The sequence below is a fragment of the Mirounga angustirostris genome, unplaced genomic scaffold, assembly GCF_029215605.1.
Source record: "Mirounga angustirostris isolate CCGP_5_RB_7025 unplaced genomic scaffold, mMirAng1.0.hap1 SCAF_9, whole genome shotgun sequence".
NCBI lineage: Eukaryota > Metazoa > Chordata > Mammalia > Carnivora > Phocidae > Mirounga > Mirounga angustirostris.
Genome location: NW_026991717.1, coordinates 1,503,055 through 1,521,743, shown reverse-complemented (window position 1 = coordinate 1,521,743; position 18,689 = coordinate 1,503,055). Strand labels below are relative to the sequence as shown.

General features: G+C 54.5%; 1 protein-coding gene across 4 annotated transcripts in view; it reads left to right on the top strand.

The window, feature by feature from the left end:
- MTHFS (methenyltetrahydrofolate synthetase) overlaps window positions 1–1,596 on the top strand; it is a 37,586-nt gene extending 35,990 nt beyond the window's left edge. For 3 of the 4 annotated variants that reach the window (XM_064569769.1, XM_064569772.1, XM_064569773.1), the window contains one exon: window positions 1,189–1,596. In XM_064569769.1, the coding sequence (XP_064425839.1) occupies window positions 1,189–1,418 (230 nt within the window). In that variant the 3' untranslated portion in view covers window positions 1,419–1,596. The remainder of the gene's footprint in view (window positions 1–1,188) is intronic. The other variant, XM_064569770.1, reaches the window with a different exon arrangement.
- The last annotated feature ends 17,093 nt before the right edge of the window (window positions 1,597–18,689 follow it).

Here is an 18,689-nt window from a genome sequence, read left to right as displayed (position 1 = left end):
TTGAGTCGTGCTGGTCCATCATGCTCCCTGCGACGCTGGAAGGACCCTTCGGTAGCCTCACAAAATCCAAGGAGATGCTCCACCTCATGGTCTTTATTGCCTCCTTCGTGAGACGCCCCCACCCCTCTCACTCTCGTCAGCTTTTAGTCGCCTCCAAGACCCTACCTTGCACCGTGAGCCCCGGCAACCTGTTCTGTCTCACTGATGTATGGCCACTTCTGGGTCCCGGTGTTCCCCGTGTTCCAGCCAGAGGACAGTTAGGGGCCCCCTTTTGTACCTTGAACGTTCCTGGCCGGGGCGAAGCCTGCTCCCCCGTGAATCCGGGGAAGCTGACGGCCAGGCAGGCCTCGGCCCTCCAGCGGGAGGGGAAATGAGCAGGTGGCCTGGTCCTCTCACCAGCTGACCTCACCCTTCCTGCTCGCTGACTTGGAGGACAGCTCCGTCTGTTGCGGCTTCTCTCTGACCCTCTCTCACTCCTCCGATTGTCTCGGTGCTGGGCCACTGGCTCCCCAACCTGGCCCGTGTGTAGGATCGCCTGGCTGCTTAAGAAAAGAAAGAAAAACATTCTTAGTCCCTATCCATGGAAATTTTCTTTAGGTGTGGATGGGGTCTGGGAATCTGGCGTTTTTGTAATACAGCTGACCCTTGAACTACTCGGGTGTTAGGGGCGCCGACCCCCACATGCAGTTGAAAATCCACATGTGGCTTTTGCCTCCTCCAGAGCTTACCTGCCAGTAGCCTCCTGTTGACCAGAAGCCTGGCCGTTGACACACAGTTGACGATCACGTCTTTTGCATGCTATATGCATCATGTCCTGTATTCTCACAATGAAGTAAGCCAGAGAAAAAAAGTCAAGAAAATCGTAAGGACGAGGAAATGCATTTACAGCGCTGTCCCCTATTGAAAAAAAAAATCCACGTAACCGTGGGCTTCCACAGTACAAACCCACGCTGTCCACGGCGTACACAGGAGAAAGCCTGGGGAGATGGGTGATGGGCTCCCTGAGCTGCTGAGTGTTTGTGTCCCTGATTGCCTGACTCTGTGCTTGTTGGATTTTCTAGGTGGTCGTATGTGTTTCAGCAATCGGGGAGAGGATGGATGTCATTGCAAAGCAGAAGGCAGACCCCCGAGGGGTGAGTCTCTTTCAGAAACCATTCACGCTCTTACCTGTGCCCCTCTCTCCCGCAGGGGGACTCGATCTCATCTTCATGCCGGGTCTCGGGTTCGACAAGCAGGGGAACCGCTTGGGGAGAGGCCGGGGCTACTATGACACATACCTGAAGCGCTGTCTGGAGGAGCAGGACGTGCGACCCTACACCATGGCCTTGGCCTTCCGAGAACAGATCTGCCCGCAGGTCCCCGTGGACGAGAACGACATGAAGGTGGACGAAGTCCTTTACGAAGAGCCGTCCACGTGAACCCTGACACCTGTGGCCAAAGGCTTCGTCCCAGAGAAAAGCAGAATGTGTCCGTTCGCCCGTCAGGACATCCGTGTGCGTATGGACTGCCTGCTTTCTAGTGTAATTGCAAAACACCTGACATTCAGCCACCTTCCCAAATCAGGAGTAGAACGTGAATAAAAATGGAGGCAATGGCCGTATGATTTTCAGCCTGTCTTACTGGTTATCGACGTGACGGGTGGATCTTTCTGTAGCGTTCACTCCGTGTTGGTGAGGTGCTGTGGTCCCACCCGAGTGGGACAGCCAGGGGATCTCGCCCCGCGTGGACACGGTTCCAGCGCGTCCTGTTGTGGGCCTGCTCAGGCTTTGGCAGGCTCGGGAGGCTCAGCCACTGTTCACTGACCTGTCAGTGTGTGTGTGTGCAGAGCTCCCCCAGAATATTCTAGCGCTTTGTCATGACTTCATTTGCTCACCCTGAGATTCCGTGTCTGACACTTTGTAGCTTTTGACGGTCCGTGGACCGAAACCTTTTACAATTTAAATGCTTTAGCTCCATCTCTGTGTGTCTCTGCGTGTCGGTCACTTAGGAGTTTAAGATCTGATGTCCCATCAGTTAGAAATTATTTGCTTGCTTGTGGTGTCTGCTTTGGAAATGAAATGCGCCGTGGGCTGCGCGCCGGCAGATGGCATCCCGGCGTGGGAGCGGGATTATGTGGGGGAGCTTTGCTCGTGACCAGGAACCCGGGAGTCTTCCTAGACGCTGCTTGCGCCCCCACCCCGTGCCCTGCCTGTGCTGGGTCCTGTGGCATTTGCCCCCAGGGTGCCACTGACGCCGGGCCACTCCCCTCCCCGTCCCCTCACTTCCGGTGTCCAGGCTCACGGTGTTTCCGAGACGAATGGGCAGGAGATTCCCATCTGGCTTCTCTTGCCCGCAGTCTGGCGCTGTTTCCCAAACTCCAGCCCAAGTGACCTCACAAAGCATGAATCTGGGAGTCCGGCCGTTCAGGGACTACAGGTAACAGGGGGCGGCCGGCTGCCTTCTCCTGCAGGAGGCCCCTTCTGCAGACGCTCACGTCTGTGCCCTTCCTGGAGCAGCAGGGGCATCTCCTTGCCCTTCGCACCTTGTCAGCAAGCTTCCTCTGCCGGCCGCGATGCCCTTTCTCCTTTTGTTCACCTGGAAGCTCCTGTCTGTCCTTCAAGACTCAGCTTGGGCGTCTCCTCTTGTGTGGGATCTTCCTCTACGTCCCCAGAGTTAGTGTTGCTCTGCCTGTTTAAACAGCCCTGGTCGTGTCCCCGCTGTGTCGTGTGCATCGACTATTGGTTGTCACGTCTGCCCTTTCCCCAGACCGCGAGCTCCAAAGAGGAGGGATGATGCTCACCATTTCCCGTACGTCGGAGACACCTGCACATACGGTCGGTGTTTGAGAGTTTGTGGGAATGAGGTAAGGGAACGTGCAGAAGAGTTGCATTTAAAGCACGGATCCATGTTCTTTGGTTAATAGCATGTGATTTGGTGATTTATGCATAAAAGTAAAAAATATTTTAAAATGTGAGATTCATGAGATTCCAGAAGGCCAGAGGGCTGCCGGTCTCCCGCCCGGAAACAGTGACCCTGGTGGCCTGGATTTTGTGGTAGTCATCGTGCAGAGCGTATTGGGAACGGGAAAACCCCAGACACAGGTAACGCCCATCAGGGCATAAGCAGAGGCTGAGGACGAGGCCTCGAACCCAGGAAGCGAGCTGGCGTAATCGGGGTGTGGGGGAGGGGACAGTCTAGTGGAAGACGAATAGCCACCGGATCTGAACCTCAGTCCACGATGCTGCCCTGCTGTAGAACTGAGTGTAATTTACTGAGAAGGTAAACTGTAGAGTCTAGTCCACCAGCAGATGTAACTAAGAACGTGCAGTCACCCAGTCCTGCTAACCTGGGAGTGATGCGTGTGTCTAGGTGTGGATGGCCCCATGCAGAAGCCTGCGTCCTGGTCCCTGTTCTCCACTTCTCTTTTTCAGAGATCATTGAAATCCAGTTGGTCACACTGCATTTTAAAGATTTTATTTATTTATTTGACAGAGAGAGAGATAGTGAGAGCAGGAACACAAACAGGAGGAGTGGGAGAGTGAGAAGCAGGCTTCCTGCCGAGCAGGGAGCCCGATGCGGGGCTCGATCCCAGGACCCTGGGATCATGACCTGAGCCGAAGGCAGACGCTTAACGACTGAGCCACCCAGGCGCCCTGGTCACACTGCATTTTAATCGTGTGTTTGCACACTTATCTCCTCCACGAGCCCATGAGCTCCTCACAGGCATGGTCACAGGAGTGTGTGGTTCACCCCGGTCCCCAGCACAAAATAATAGCCAGTAAATTCTCGAGGAAGGGACGGGCGGCATGCAGGCTGCCCGGTCTGTGTTGTGCCCTTGCTGCTTTGTGCGTTGGCCACCATCTGCTGCCAAGACTCGGCCCCTTCAGCATTGTCTCTGGGCTGGATTATTCTAGAACACAGTTTCTGTTACTGTGGATATGTGGCCCTCCTGGACCGGTCTGTGTGTGTCCCGTGGTCTGTGCTGCTCGGCCCCCTTCATGCATCTCATGGTCATCGGCCCTCCTGGCCTCCTGCCCTTGCTAGTAGGGCTGATCTCTCCTGACTGGGTGCCCCCTCCCCAAATACAGGCTTATATGCTTAAAAATAAACAACAAATTGCTTTCCAGATAACATCTTATGCACACTAGGAAACATGCACAAATAAAAGAGAAGAGACAATTGAACCGTCTATTATCAGTAATCTGTGATGTACTTAATTTCTAAAAGGGAAAGCAGGGATGGAAATTTACTGTTTTTGAAAACCTTATTTTAATCCCCTTGGAATGATTGAAACGTCTGGTTCTAATTTCAGTTTATTTCAGTGTTGGGTTTGAAGGGCTCTTAGAGCTGAAAACAATACCTTCCAGAGATAAGCAGATCCATATAGAAGCACTGCTACACTTGTTAAAATTTTCAGTGCTGTTTACCCATTTTGCAGAGGTCTTTTTTTTCTTTTTTAATTGAAATTGGGCTAGTAAATACCCGTGGACTTGATGTGGATCGTTCCTGCATATTAATCAGAAAACGCTGCACTTTCACTTTGTCAGCACGTGAGTTCAAAACTTACTGAAGCTCTCGAAAGATTTTAAACCAAGTCAGAACAGTTTTGCTCCCAGGTGTTTTGGTTGTGCAGACGTGGAGGTGTTTACACGTGGCACACAACGTGGTCTGTGGCAGCACGATCGTGGAATGAGGCGGATTTTCCAAATCACCATTTCCAGTGCAGGCCTCGTGAGTTGCAAGACGACCCTTCTGTCTCATCGATGGAACGTGACTTCCCCCCGCGAGGTTCAGATCAGGTGTATTTATTCTTGGCGGTATATGCTTAGGGAGTGGGCCACTGGTGGCCGTTGGTACCACGGGCAAGTCAGAAAATGTGGAACACTCACCTTTGTGTAAAAAGTACATGCAAACTCATCTTGAAGCTTCATGGCTCTTTTTAAAAGGATTTCACCCTGAGATTGTCAGAGAAATGTAGGTGAACCAAAATATTTTTCATGGGTCTCTCCTAGCCTAAAATATTGTAAATACTCTGTTCTGTGGGATAGAATCCTCCATGGGATAGAATCAGTGATGCCGTCAATCACTTGGTGCATTTCTTGTCCGTGAACGACGGGGGGATCCTGTGGCTGAGCCTTGATGGGGGTCCCCCCTACTCCAGACAAATGCCAGCCAGAGGAGTCCCGTCACAGCTAGACTTACGTCATTTGTCCTAAAACACGGTCTTTGTTAACATGTCAGCTAATTTTGAGACCTCTATCCTCCTCATGACTTGGATGTATTTAATATCTGAACCTTTCATTCATTCTTCTCATGATGAGACCATAAGCTGGGATGTGCCGGAAGCTTCTGTCCTTTTACCCCCAAACTCCCACCCTGAAAAATTTATTCCAGCACTTAGGTCATTGGATTGTCTGCAGTGTTTTTTCCCCCTGTTATCCAGTAAAACATGTTTTTTTTTCCAGGGTTTTTTGCCCTCAACTGTTTCATGAGTTTCACCCATACTTCCGTGGCTGTGAGAACAAGTGTTTATAGATGGTATGCTCCTGTTTGTGTTTTGTTCCTTAACGACTTATAAACATTTATGATTGCATTTAGTGAACATTATTGAAAATGTATTAGAATTAGTATTTTGAGATAGTAGCTATTACTGAAACATCAGAGGTTCATCTTCATCTTCTGGGTCTGTGTGTCTGTTGACCCTGGTGGCTTCTCACTTTTCCTTATGTAGGAAGAGGCTCATCATTAACCGTGATGAGCACAGATTCCTCCTAGAGCATCTTTGTGAAAATTTCAGATTTGGGGGCTTCCTTCTAGACAGATGTTACTGCTTTCCCTTGTCGTAGGGCTGATGAGTAGCTTTAATCAGGAGCAGAAACATCAGCTACTGTTGCTGATTCCTGCTTGCCTCTGAAGAATTATCTTTGGTTTGCTGTATCTCTCTAAGAGTCATTTAAAGCTACTTAGGCATTTTAAGAGGGTTAGCTCAGTGAGAGCTACATACTGGGTGGGTAAATCCTCATTCCTGGGACTAGAGGGAAAGAATAGAATGCCAAACTAGGCTGACAGCGAGCCTCCTCCCAGAACCAATATCCCATGTCCCAATCCTGTTCCCCCAGCACAGCTAACTTAACCCTAACCCAAACCCTAGCCATGAACCCTAACACAAACCCGAACCCTAACCCTTACCCACACCCTAACCCTTACCCACACCCTAACCTGAACCCTAACACTAACCCTAGCCCTGAACCCGAACCTGAACCCTAACCCTGACCCTGAACCCTAACCCTAACCTGAACCTGAACCCTAACACTAACCCTAGCCCTGAACCCGAACCCTAACCCTGAACCCTAACCTGAACCCAAACCCTAACACTAACCATAGCCCTGAACCCGAACCCTGACCCTGAACCCTAACCCTAACCCGAACCTGAACCCTAACACTAACCCTAGCCCTGAACCCGAACCTGAACCCTAACCCTGACCCTGAACCCTAACCCTAACCTGAACCTGAACCCTAACACTAACCCTAGCCCTGAACCCGAACCCTAACCCTGAACCCTAACCTGAACCCAAACCCTAACACTAACCATAGCCCTGAACCCGAACCCTGACCCTGAACCCTAACCCTAACCCGAACCTGAACCCTAACACTAACCCTAGCCCTGAACCCGAACCCGAACCCTGACCCTGAATCCGAACCCGAACCCTAACACTAACCGTAGCCTTGAACCCGAACCCGAACCCTGAACCCTAACCCGAACCCAAACCCTAACACTAACCCTAGCCCAGAACCCGAACCCTAACCCTGACCCTGAACCCTAACACTAACCCTAACCCGAACCCTAACACTAACCCTAGCCCTGAACCTGAACCCTAACCCTGACCCTGAACCCTAACCCAAACCCGAACCTGAACCCTAACACTAACCCTAGCCCTGAACCCGAACCCTAACCCTGACCCTGAATCCGAACCCGAACCCTAACACTAACCCTAGCCCTGAACCCGAACCCTAACCCTGACCCTGAACCCTAACCCGAACCCGAACCCAAACCCTAACACTAACCATAGCCCTGAACCCGAACCAACCTGACGTGGGACTTCTGATGGCAGGCACAGCGAGGGGCCGATGTCAGTCTATATTTGAACTTTCCCCCAAACTTCTTGTCTGGTAAAGACAAAAAAGCAAATACAAAGAGAGATTACAGTTTCTTCTTCCCGAACGCCAGTGGACCACTGGCCCACTCCTGGGGTGTGTCGCCCACGTGGAGGCACCGGTAAGGTAAGGGCCGTGCACTTGGCCGGGGGTTGGAGGGCTGGCCTTGCCCGTCACTCCGCAGAGGGGCCCCGCCTGAGCTGCCGGCCTGTGACTTGACGGCCCCCGCTCTCCCTTGGCCCCTCCTGACCTCGGGCATGCGTGTCGTCTCCTGCTGGTGCTTGCCCCCCTGTGACCCCGTCATCTCTGGCCCCCGTGTCCCAGCACCCGCCTTCCCATCTTCGTCTGGATGCTCTGCTTGGGGCTCTTCTTTTGCTGACGGTGTTTGCATAGAGGGAATGACTTCAGTTCGGCCTTTAACAACAGCACGTCACAGAACGCTGTCAGCTGGGAAACAGCAGACCCCTCTCTCGGCTCTTCCCCGTCAGACTCCCCCGCTGACCAGGATCTGCCCTCTGCGGGGCAGCGAGGGATTTCTGGGACTAGACAAAAGACTAGAAACACCGTCTCAATCTCCCACTTCTCTTTTCATTGCATCCCTCTTCCCACCGCCAATAGTAACTGTTTTCCATCGTAATATTTGTGATTTGTGGTTAATGTTAATATTTTTGGTTTATTCTGACAACAGACCATGTGAATACCAACTGACAAGGTATCTGCAGGAAAATCCATCGTGTTTCATGGTTTTGGTTATTATGTGTCCTGTGAATATCTTCTTCATACTTTTATTTTTTTGTTTGTTGTTTTTTTGTCTTTTTTTTTCATTATTATTATTATGTTATGTTAGTCACCATACATTACATCATTAGTTTTTGATGTAGTGATCCACGATCCATTATTTTCGTATAACACCCAGGGCTCCATGCAGTACGTGCCCTCCTTAATACCCATCACTGGGCAAACCCATCCCCCCTACCCCCTCCCCTCTAGAACCCTGTTTGTTTCTCAGGTCCATAGTCTCTCATGGTTCATCTCTCCCTCCAATTCCCCTCCCACTTATACTTTTAATCTTAAACATGGTACGTTTAAAAAGTGTGCTTTTGAAGCAAACCGTTGTTTCAGTGGTGAATCAAATCCCAAAGAGTTCGCTTTACTCTAAACGGCGAACATTTATTTGGTTTATCACTGAGAAGTGATCTCTTCAGGACTGAAATGCAGAAAGTGTTTATTTCCTCCCAAGCTTAGAGATAAAGAATACTGTATTATTCTGGAGATCTGGGCATCCCAATACTCGCACGGATGTTGATACTGTGGAAGGGATGCATTGTTGCAAGTCCTAAATTTTTCCTGTGCCTCATATCTAGGGATACGATAAGGTAGCAAGTGTTACTCCCTGAAATGATGCCGAATACAAGAACCAGTGGACAGTGGAGATTAGCATGATCACCTCCTCCACCAACGCGCCGGTCTGCCATGTTGCCCCACGTTATTGTCATGAAGCATTACTTGGGTCACTTGCCCGCGCTGGGTGGTTCTGTTGCTCAGCGAGTGAAGCGCAAACCCTTGGCACGCACGCAGGACCCTTTCCAGCTCAGCCTCGACTTCTCTTCGTGTCTCTCGTCACAGACACACGCCTCTTTTCCTCTCAGACCAACAGTGCTCGTTACGTGAGGACCCGGCATTGCGGGTAGGGGCTAGATTACTGGTTGGATACTAGAATCAGTCTGTCACCAGAGAGGCGTGTTAGCGGTGGATGGTTCAGCAGTGGGCCATCTCAGGTGCGGTATGTTCTGGAGAGTATCCGTTTATCGACAGACACATTGCCTGGGGATCTGGTTAAAATGCAGGTGCTGATTCAGTAGGTCTCAAGTGCCCCTGAAATTCTGCATTTCTGACCACCTTTCCCGGCGATGCTGGGGGTGCTGGGCATTCTGAGTAGCAGGGGTCGGAGCTGTCCTGTCCACCGTGGTAGCCCCAGTCACAGATGGCTTCTAAAATTTAAATGGATTAAAATTAAATGAGATTTGAAATTCACTTCCTTGGTCATATAACCACATTTCATGTGCCTGCCGTTCTGAATAGGGGAGGGGTTAAACGTTTCCACCGTCACAGAACGTTCTATTGGAGAGCGAGGTCCACCTACTTAAGGTCTACCTGCTAAATTAGTCCCCCTACTAAGTCAGAATCTCTGGGGGCAGGGAACTGGGATTTGCATTTAAGACAAGCACTGCAGGGGGCTCTTAGGCATGCTAAAGTTGTAGGAACAGAGATGCTACAGGGGTCTAAAGTCTGAGGTCCAGAGATAAAGAGAACGTGGGAATAGGCAGCTATCACAGACAGACAGGCGGCTCAGCTTAAATTGGAATGCCCTGGCCAGCCACGGAAATCCTACGCCGTTGTTTGCCGGTAGGGAGGACGACGCCCGGTGGAGCTGACCTCTGACGTCAGAGCTGCATCCAGTAGCTCGACCCAGCAATGTCAGGTGGGCAGCTGGGCCCGGATTCCGATGCTCTCTGGTCCCCTCTGCCTTCTGGTCTACCAGGTGCGAGCGTCTGCTGAGGACCAGGGGCTGCAGTCAGCTTCAGGGATGACCCTCAGGCTGGCAAGTACAATCAGGCCTTCCTCATTGCTGTCTTCTCCTCCTCCTCCCCCTCCCCCCCCACCTCCTCCTCTTCCTTGCAGAACCCTGTCGTCCGGGCGCATGTGCAAACCTCAGTTACGGAGGCGTTCACACCCCAGGGGCAGCTCGTGACCTGTATAGGGTGGGAGGCAGGCAGTAACTTCTCTCCTCTCCCAGCCTCGGTCCTGAGGTGCGTTCTGCATTGCTCCTCGGGGGATGGCCAGGCTGGCGGCACCTAACCTCTGCCCGCGAACGTGATCAGCTTGACACCTCACCCTGGGATTAGCCGCCCCTCCTGCCTCCCTGTTCTCAGTCCTCCCTCCGGTTTCCCGGGTCACTCCACAGAATGCACGTTCCACGCGCACTCCTTGTCCCAGGCCCTGTGTTTCGGGGACGCGGGCTAAAACAGCCAGACTGTCCCTTCTCTTAGAGACTGTGGAGGCTGCAGGAACTCCAGACAAAGGAGAAGCCCCGCCTGCCACCCTTTACCTGTGGTCATGGCAGACAGACAGCAGGCAGGCCGGACGGGTGCTGAAGCCGAGCTCCACAGCGGAGCCACTGCACCAAGTGCCCGTGGACAGGGGTTCACGTTCCCTGGGTTCCCGAATGGCCGTGATGTGTGGCGGATGGATAGATGCTGTTGAAGAGGTTCTCCGAAAGCAGGACCTAAATTAGACGCTATTGTCTGGGGCTCCTTTGTGTCTGAATACCACAGCTGTGGCTTTTTGCTTCGAGCAAACACTGAAGTTGAGAAACGCGCTATGTTGGAAGCAGCCGGGGTTGCTGGACGCGCTGCCCGGGCCCCCTCGTGGGGCTGAGGTGGCTGCCGGCTCGGAGCTGAGACCTGCCCCTGGAATCGCCCTTGGCTGGAGAGCGTCCTCTCTCCCAAGTTACAGCCCTTGCTTGGTGGTGGCTTGTGCCCCGTGCCTGGTCATCGCGGGGGCACGAAGGCTGACCCCCTTGCGTTGGGTCTGACTCCCCCACCGCCAGGAAACCGTGCTCCCCTGCCCCGCGCCGAGCTCCTGCCCCAGCCGAGGAGGGCTGCAGGTGTTTTCGGGTCACGGTATCTGACGTTTTCTTGGAGGAAGAAGTGGAATGTGCTGGCTGAGGCTAAGCACAGGATGCCGTGGCTCAGGACCCTAGGGAGGCAGGTGGACATAAAACCTAGACGCCTTCCCCGAGGCCAACCAGGGTGCATCACTCACCAGGAGCTCGGCCAGAATGGATGGAAGGAGGCTGCTCCTGGGAGCTGCGTAGGCAGCAGGCTTTCCAGAGTGCCGTATGTGTCCCAGAGCCACCAGACGGGACTCTCTTCCTCCGAGTTCAGGACGTCCTGCGGGACGGGCAGGGGCTCAGAGGGAGGGCAGGGGAAGCGGCGGCCGTGGGAGTCGTGGGTGGGAGGGTGTGGCCTACAGGTGGGCCACGCAGTGCTCGCCTCCCGCGTCAGACACACATCCTCCCGCCGGTGGCGAGCACCCCCGGCCAGACGCCCGCAGGCCTCCCCGGCTGCGGCAGGAACCCGGCGGGGGGGCAGGCCCACTGTTTCCTGTGGGGAAGCCAGATCCAGAAGGCGGGAGCCGGGAAGGGCTGAACCCAGCGCGCCCAGTCCCTTGTGTAAAACTCAGCCGGTGGGAGCAGGGGAGGGCAGTGGTCCTTCCCCCAGAGCCCACGAAGCCCAGCAGCTGCTTCCCACGCAGTTACGTGTGGTGTTTTCACAGCTCTGTGAGGTGCGCACGCCTGTTCCACAGTCGGGGAAACTGAGGCCAGGGTCGGATTCCAAGTGTGTGGGGATTCCAAGTGCAAGGCTAGCGGGGCCTCCGCTGTGAGTTCTGGGCCAGGTGAGGGCGGCTGCAGAAACCAGCTCCTTCCACGTAGGGCTGGGCGGGCCGGCCGGGGTTTCTGCGCCATCTCAGGAGTGCGCTTTAGGGTGACTTCCCGCTGGCCCCGCCCCCCCACTCAATCGGCTGGCTACTATGTTCTCTTGCACTCTGACCTCTTCCCCAAATCTGGGTTTTCTCTCGATTTCCCAGTGAGCTTTTCTGTCTTCCACCGGATGGTTATGTTCCTTGCTCAGGCTCTGAGTGGATGGTCCAGCCACTATGCGTCCCCGGCCCTCTCCTCTCCCCCTTCCCTTTCAGTCCTTCTTTCTTTCTGTCCGTCCAGCTCCATCTCCCACCTGTTGTCCTCTCCCTTCCCCACATCTCCACCTCGAAGTCGGGAGGACAGGCCTCTCTGCAGGGGAAGGTCTCTGTCCCATGGATAGGAGGTCCCGGTGCTTCCTGGTAGAAAGCAGTGCCCCGGGGAGGTCCTGCTCGCGGCTGAGGGTCATGCGAGAGCCCCGGGCAGTGTGGGGACTCACCTGAGGCTGCTGGGCAGCCGCTGTAGGGGTGCAGGCAGGCAGCCACCCCAAGTGAGGAGGGGGTGGGGAAGGAGAGCCAGGGGCTCCACCCCTCGTCCTGTTCTCTTGAAAGCTTGCCCAGGATGGGAACTGCCTATACTGGCTTCCCCCTGTAAAGGCATTTATTTCTACCGTCTAATTTATCAGCCTTTTATTGAAGTTCACATAAAAGTTTTTAAAAATCCCATTAGCATCAGCCACCAGAAAGGAGATTTCAGAGAATGAGATGATCAGGTTTCCAAGTTTATTGAAAACCCCGTAGACGACCGCGTGGCTGCTTGGGCTAGTTCGGAAAGCTATTGCAGGCCGGCAAGCCGTTCAGTAACGTGGGGCGGCTGGGGGGGTGCCCACACCTCAGCAGGCGCCATCCTGCGGACGAGGCGTCGGGGCCAAACGGGCCGGGAGAGCCCGATGTCCAGCTCGTCAGCCTGGAGCTCAGCGTTTGGAGGGGTGACCAGCCTTCAAGGGCATGTGATCCTGGCCACAGTCCCAAGCTAGTACTGCATCCCTGCTTTCCAGACAAAGAAACTAGGAGCACAGGGAGGAGGGAGCCTTCATGAAACCACAGATGGGGTGGGGGGAGCAGGACCTCCTTAGCTTTGTCAGGCCTCCCCACCACCAAAAACACTCTGCGGGGGAGATACACAAAGAGCCCTGTGTCGGCCTGTGGGGTGAGTGTGTGCGAATGGGTAGGCGGGGACGGGAGTTAGGGGAGCCCCAGACATGAGAGTCCTAAGTATGGGCTCTGAAGCCAAGCTCTGTGGGTTCCGATCCTGCCCCCCCCGCCCCCCGCACGGGCTGCTGCGATTTTGTGTAACGCTAACTTCCCCGTGTCTCTGTAGGATGGGGCATGACAGCGTCCAGCTCGCAGGAGACCATGGGTACGCGCCCACCAGAGTGCCCGGCACGCAGAGAGCTGGGCAGATGGTGTAGCCGTGGGCCCACTTGGAATCCGAGGAGGTCTGTGAAAGTCTCACATGCGTGACCAGGAATCTCGGTCCCTTCCTGCCATCATTCCTGGTCACGAGTCCCTGCAGGCTCTGGGGTGCCCGTCCTCCCCATGGTGCCCCGGGGGGTCCCCTGGGGGCTGGGTCCGAAGAGCTGCATCCCGTACCTCCTGGCTGCAGAAGGCACTGGCTTCCCTGGAGCTGTGGCCTGAGGGGTGAGGACAAGCGGGGTTTGCGGAGGGCTGGTTTGTGAGCCTCTGCTGCAGAATCACCTCCATGGCTTGTGGAAATTTTCATGCTGATTCACAGGCCTTGCCCCAAGTTAACCAAATCAGAGTTGCCTCCAGTGGAGGGGCCTAGAACCTGCATTTGTAAAAAGCAACCCCCCCCTCCCCTCCCCGCGTCCTGGCCCAATTCTCAGAGATTCTGGTGTCATTGGTCATTAATAAATAATGCAAGTAAATAATAAATTAATAAGCAGGGAGCCCGACATGGGACTCAATCCCAGGACCCTGGGACCATGACCCAAGCCAAAGGCAGACGCTTAACCGACTGAGCCACCCAGGCATCCCTGGGTGTAATTGATCTTTTAAAATACATTTTCTTTGCTTAAGTTCTCCATCTGGTTTTTCATTTTCTCGGACATCTTTGTCACATTTATTTTGAAAGTGTCTGTCTGATAATTCCCAAATTAGAGTCTCATTAGGTCTATTTCTATGTCCGTTTTTTCTCTTGGTTCTGAGCCTTCTGCATTTCCCATTGTGTGATTTGCTCACTGACTGTCAGAGATGATGTGTGAAAACCATCGAGGGTCTGGATGATGCACTTGTGCTTTTGGAAGTGAGGGAGGGGCAGAGCTTCGTAACCCAGTGTGGGATTGAGCAGATTGGAAGCCAGGCTTTGGTCCTCGTGCAAACCAGTCTGTTTCTGTTGGGCTCCAGATTCCCTCTGAAAGTTTGGGATGCACACCAGGCTCCCCCTGCTTCCCCTGAGCCCCACTCTTGCTCTCCCAGGGGTCGGGCTGTAAGGGCTGTGCTTGGACTCGCAGCCTCTTGGCTGCTGGTTCTGTTTTGTCCCTCCTTCCCTTGGATTCTTCACTGACCAGCTCCTACAAAGCACAGCTTCTCAGCTTTTAGATTTTTCCTAAGAATCAGCAGATGCTTCAAGGCAAATAGCTGTGCTGAATATCAGGTTCACCTTTGTGATTTCCTTCTGAGATCTCCGAGCTGCCTTAAGACCTCCCACATGTTATCGCTCTAGGATGTTTTTAAACAGATTTTTTTAAGTTTCTGTATGTTCTCGGGAGAAGAGCTGATCTGTGTAAGTCAGTTGGCCATAGGCAGAAATGGAACTCCTTGGTATTGTTTTTTAAATCTCCTTTTAGGGGCATCTGGGTGGCTCAGTGGGTTAAGCGTCTGCCTGTGGCTCAGGTCATGATCCCAGAGTCCTGGGATCGAGCCCCGCATCGGGCTCCTTGCTCAGTGGGGAGCCTGCTTCTCCCTCTGCCACTCCCCCTGCTTGTGCTCTCTCTCTCTCTCTCAAATAAATAAATAAAATCTTAAGAGAGATAAAAATAAATCTCCTTTTAATTTTAAATTAACAAAATTTTAATGTGAGAAGTGCTGGACAAAAATCAGCTCTTTGCCTGATCGTAAGAAACACCTGAGACCCTTGTTTAAAAATGCTGATTTCCTGGTCCTACTCTAGGCACACTGAGTCAGGATCCAGGGAGAAACACCTGGTAATTTGTAGTTCTAACAAGTACCTCCAACAAAGGCATTCTTGGGAAAAGCTGAACAGGTGGCTCTTGAGAGTCCTCAGCAGGAATGTTGTACTCTGGTTGCCCGAGCATGTTCCCGTTCCCCCCGGGAGCCCACCTACCCAGTGAGCCCTCACATATGCTGATAGGCAGAGAGGCTGCCTGCAGCTTCTTGCCACCTGCTCCGAAGTCAGTGTGCATCCTGCACCTCCAAGAGTGGGAGCTTCCTTTGCTGAATTATTTCCAATTTCATCCTGAGACATTTTAATCAGAGATGAAAAGTGATTGGCCTTTTGCTAGCATTTCAGTCGGAGAGGAAGTGATGTGACCCCAGTGGCTTTGGTGCAGAGGCAGGGAGTGATAGAGCCGCAGGGGACCCAGATCCCGGGCATCAGGGGTGTGTCCGGGGTACGTGGTGGTCCAGGAATTGTAGGGGTCCCTCGCCACCTCCCGTCCTCCCTGCACTAGTGTAAGCTCCCCTTGCCTGCTTGACATCCTGCAGACGACCTGTCCTAGGACTGGAGTGTGGCTCTGCGCCTCTCCACACACACCTCCAGCCCGCAAGCGCACGACCGCGCAGCCTTCCTGCCCGGGGCCTTTTCCAGTCCCGGGCGCCCTGAGCTGAACCCCTCGGTCCCGGCAGAGGCCCGATGCGAACCCGCACGCCGACTCCTTTATCACTGTCCTTTTAATTACTGCACGTACCCGACTTTATGATCCAATTATGGGCAAGATGAAAGTTCGTCAGACTCCTTGTTTTATGTGAAATCTCTTCATTTCCGAAAGATCAGAGGAACATTAAAGAACAAATGAAACTGTCGGTTGCAAATTTTACGGCTTGATTTATCACTGATCTTCCGTAAACAGCAGTGCCGGCTCCGAGAGTCTCCCCAGCATCATGGGCCCGCGTATCCAGTGTACTGTATATCTTTTCATCTCAGCCCCGGAAAAATCTAGAGATATCCCCGGTGGGAGTCATCATTTCACAGAATGTATGGTGCTTCAGGCTCCATGGCGCCCAGCCAGTTTGTTACAGCAGATGGATGAGATCCCACTGTTTCATGAAATTGCTTTTGAATATTTGCAGAATGACCTTTTCCCACTCCGTCTCGCCAAAATGCATTAACTCCTTCCACACAGGATGGGAAAAGGCTATGCCGAAGTGGTCTCCCGCCAGGCCCGCCTGGAACACAGCATCCTTTTCTGTGACAGCCTCCCCGGCGTGGTCCCCACCATCGGAGACGCCTTCCCCTGGAGCGCCATCCCGGAGTGGAGCAGGGAAGGGGTGCGGGCACCCCCTGGGTGGCATGGCCCAGGCCACAGAGCTGGCAGGTGCTGGGGCCAGGGTGATGATCCAGGTGGGCATTTCCACGGGCCTGGAGCACGCTGTATGTACCCTGTCGTGAGCCCGATTCCTTCTGTCCGCGCGGGAGCCCCTGGCACAGCCTCCCTGCCCACTCCTCTCCCTCCTCGTCAAGCTCACCTTGCACCTGGTAGCTTCTTGGCGCGTGAGACGGGCACAGTCAGGAAGACAGCACCCCGCGGGGGCTGCACATACGTGGATCTGGTTCTTTCACAGGGTTAGTGATAGGACTTTGGGTTTTGGTCCGGTGTGGGAGCGTGAGGTTGCAGGGTGGCCTTAGGGGAGGAAAGGGCGGCCCATACCCACCCGAACGAGCTGGAGACCGCGAGGATGGGCTGGAGGCTGGGTCTCTTCTTGGCCTCGGACCCGTGGTGCAGGTGCTCTGCAGAAGCCGGGGCCCTCTGTCTGGGGCCAACTATACACGTCTGGCCCAGGAGCTGGGGAAGCTGAAGGAGGATTTGGGGACGATGGGGTGTGGCCCGCTGCCGCATGGCACCAACCAGCCGGGTCTGCGGTCAGTGACGGTGTGTGTGAGCAGAACAGCTGCGGCTCCCTCCGGCTCCCCAGACCTCGCACCTGATCTCGCCTGTGTGGCCCGGCCGCTGGGAAATGTGGTTCAGCCTCACCACGGCCCACTCTGTCTACTCGACGCCCACACGCATCTCGTTAGACCACACGTAGCCTCCACATACAGACAATAAAAGGTCATGCTTCTTGTAACGTGAGACAGCCAAGCCCACGTGCAGCCAGACAGACACCAATCCCATCCCCAGAGGAGGACATGAAGTCCCTTTTTTCTTGGGGTAATGTTTAGTCTTCTCTTAGCTGCTTAAGACTCTCCCTCTGATATATGTATGACGTATGTACATGAGATGTAAGCACAGCCCGGGCAGGGGAGTCCTTTAACAAAGGCCCTGGTTTGCTCGGTGTGGTCTGGCTGGAGGGCCGTGCCCCATAGGGAATGGGGCGTGGAAGCCGAAGAGTGAGTCGGGAACGGATTGTGCGAGGTGGTGCGCCGAGCGGCTTGGACGTGACTGCAGGTGCGCTGGGCGGCCTGGATCGGTGGCAGGCAGGGAGGCGGCCTGCACTGGTGGGAAGGACCCGTGAAGTCAGGCGGGGCCCCTCGCTCAGCACGGGTAGACACGGGGGGTGCACTGGATCACTGTGGCGGCCGTGAAAAGAGGCGGGTTCGCACTGGGCCGTAGTAGAAGGTGGTGTGGGCGGCGCTTGCTGATGGGTTGGTTGGTGGGAAGGTGGAAGGGGGGGTGAAGGATGACTCCCTAGTTTTGGGAAGGTGGGTGCATCTGCAGCAGGGACACACACACAGGGAAGAGGGGCGGAAGCGAGGGAGGGTAAAACAAACATTTAACAATTGTAGTAAAATATATACAACACACAATGTATTTTCTTCACCACGTGTGAGTGTACTGTCCAGGGGCAGGAAGCGCCCCCATCCGTCTCCAGAACTTTCTCATCTGCCCACACCGGAACTCGGTCGCCCTCCAGCACCCAGCCCTCGTGCTCGGTGCCCCCGGCCCCCGCCCCCGCCATCTACTCCGTTCTCTTGTGACTGCCATACTTCACCCAGTGTGAGGGCTTCAGGGTTCTTCCGTGGGGGCAGGTGCCAGGCTGCCCTTCCTCGTCAGGGCTGAACGACATCCCATGGTGCGCGGGGCCCCTTTGCTTCCCCGTTCATCTGTCAGTGGACACTTGGGCTGCGTCCACGTTTCGACTCTTGTGAGCGCCGCTGCCCCGAACGTGGTCATACACGGGTCCGTTTGAGACCTGCCTTCCCTTCTTCGGGGCACGTGCCCAGAAGCAGAAGCACTGGATCACACGCTAATTCTACATTTAATTTTTTGAAGGGTCGCCCTCCTGTTTTCCACAGCGGCTGCACCAGTTTATGTTCTGGCCAGTAATTTCTTCACACCCTGGCCACCGTTGGGTATTTCCAGTCTGTTAAAAAATAAATAACAGCTGTCCTAATGGGCGCAAAGTGCTCCTCGCGGTGGTTTTGATTTACGTGAGATGAACCTTCAGGTGCGGACACTGAGGCCTCAGCTTCTTCGGAGCCGCCCAGTGGCAGTGGCAGGCCCGCGGCATGCATCGGGCTGTGGCGCCGAAGAGAGAAGGCATCGAGTCCCCGGCACACGGGATCGTACGGCCCGGCCTGGGGCGGGTCCCTGGGAGGAAGGAGACCAGGTTGGGTCCTGTGGAAATCCCTCAAACGCAAGTGGGCGAGGAAGGGGAGAAACAGTAGTCCCCGGGGAGGAAGAGCCGGGGCCGCAGGGGGCAAAGCGGGAGGAGAAGGTGCTGCAGGCCGGAGAGGGAGGCGGTGCCCGGCGTCAGACTGGCTGCGAGGCCGGTGACCTCAGGCAGCCGGGGGCGCCAGGGAGCGTGCCCCCGCAGAGGGTTTGAGGAGCCCGGGCCCCGGTGGGGGCGCTGTGGGGCTTGAACCCCCGCGGCAG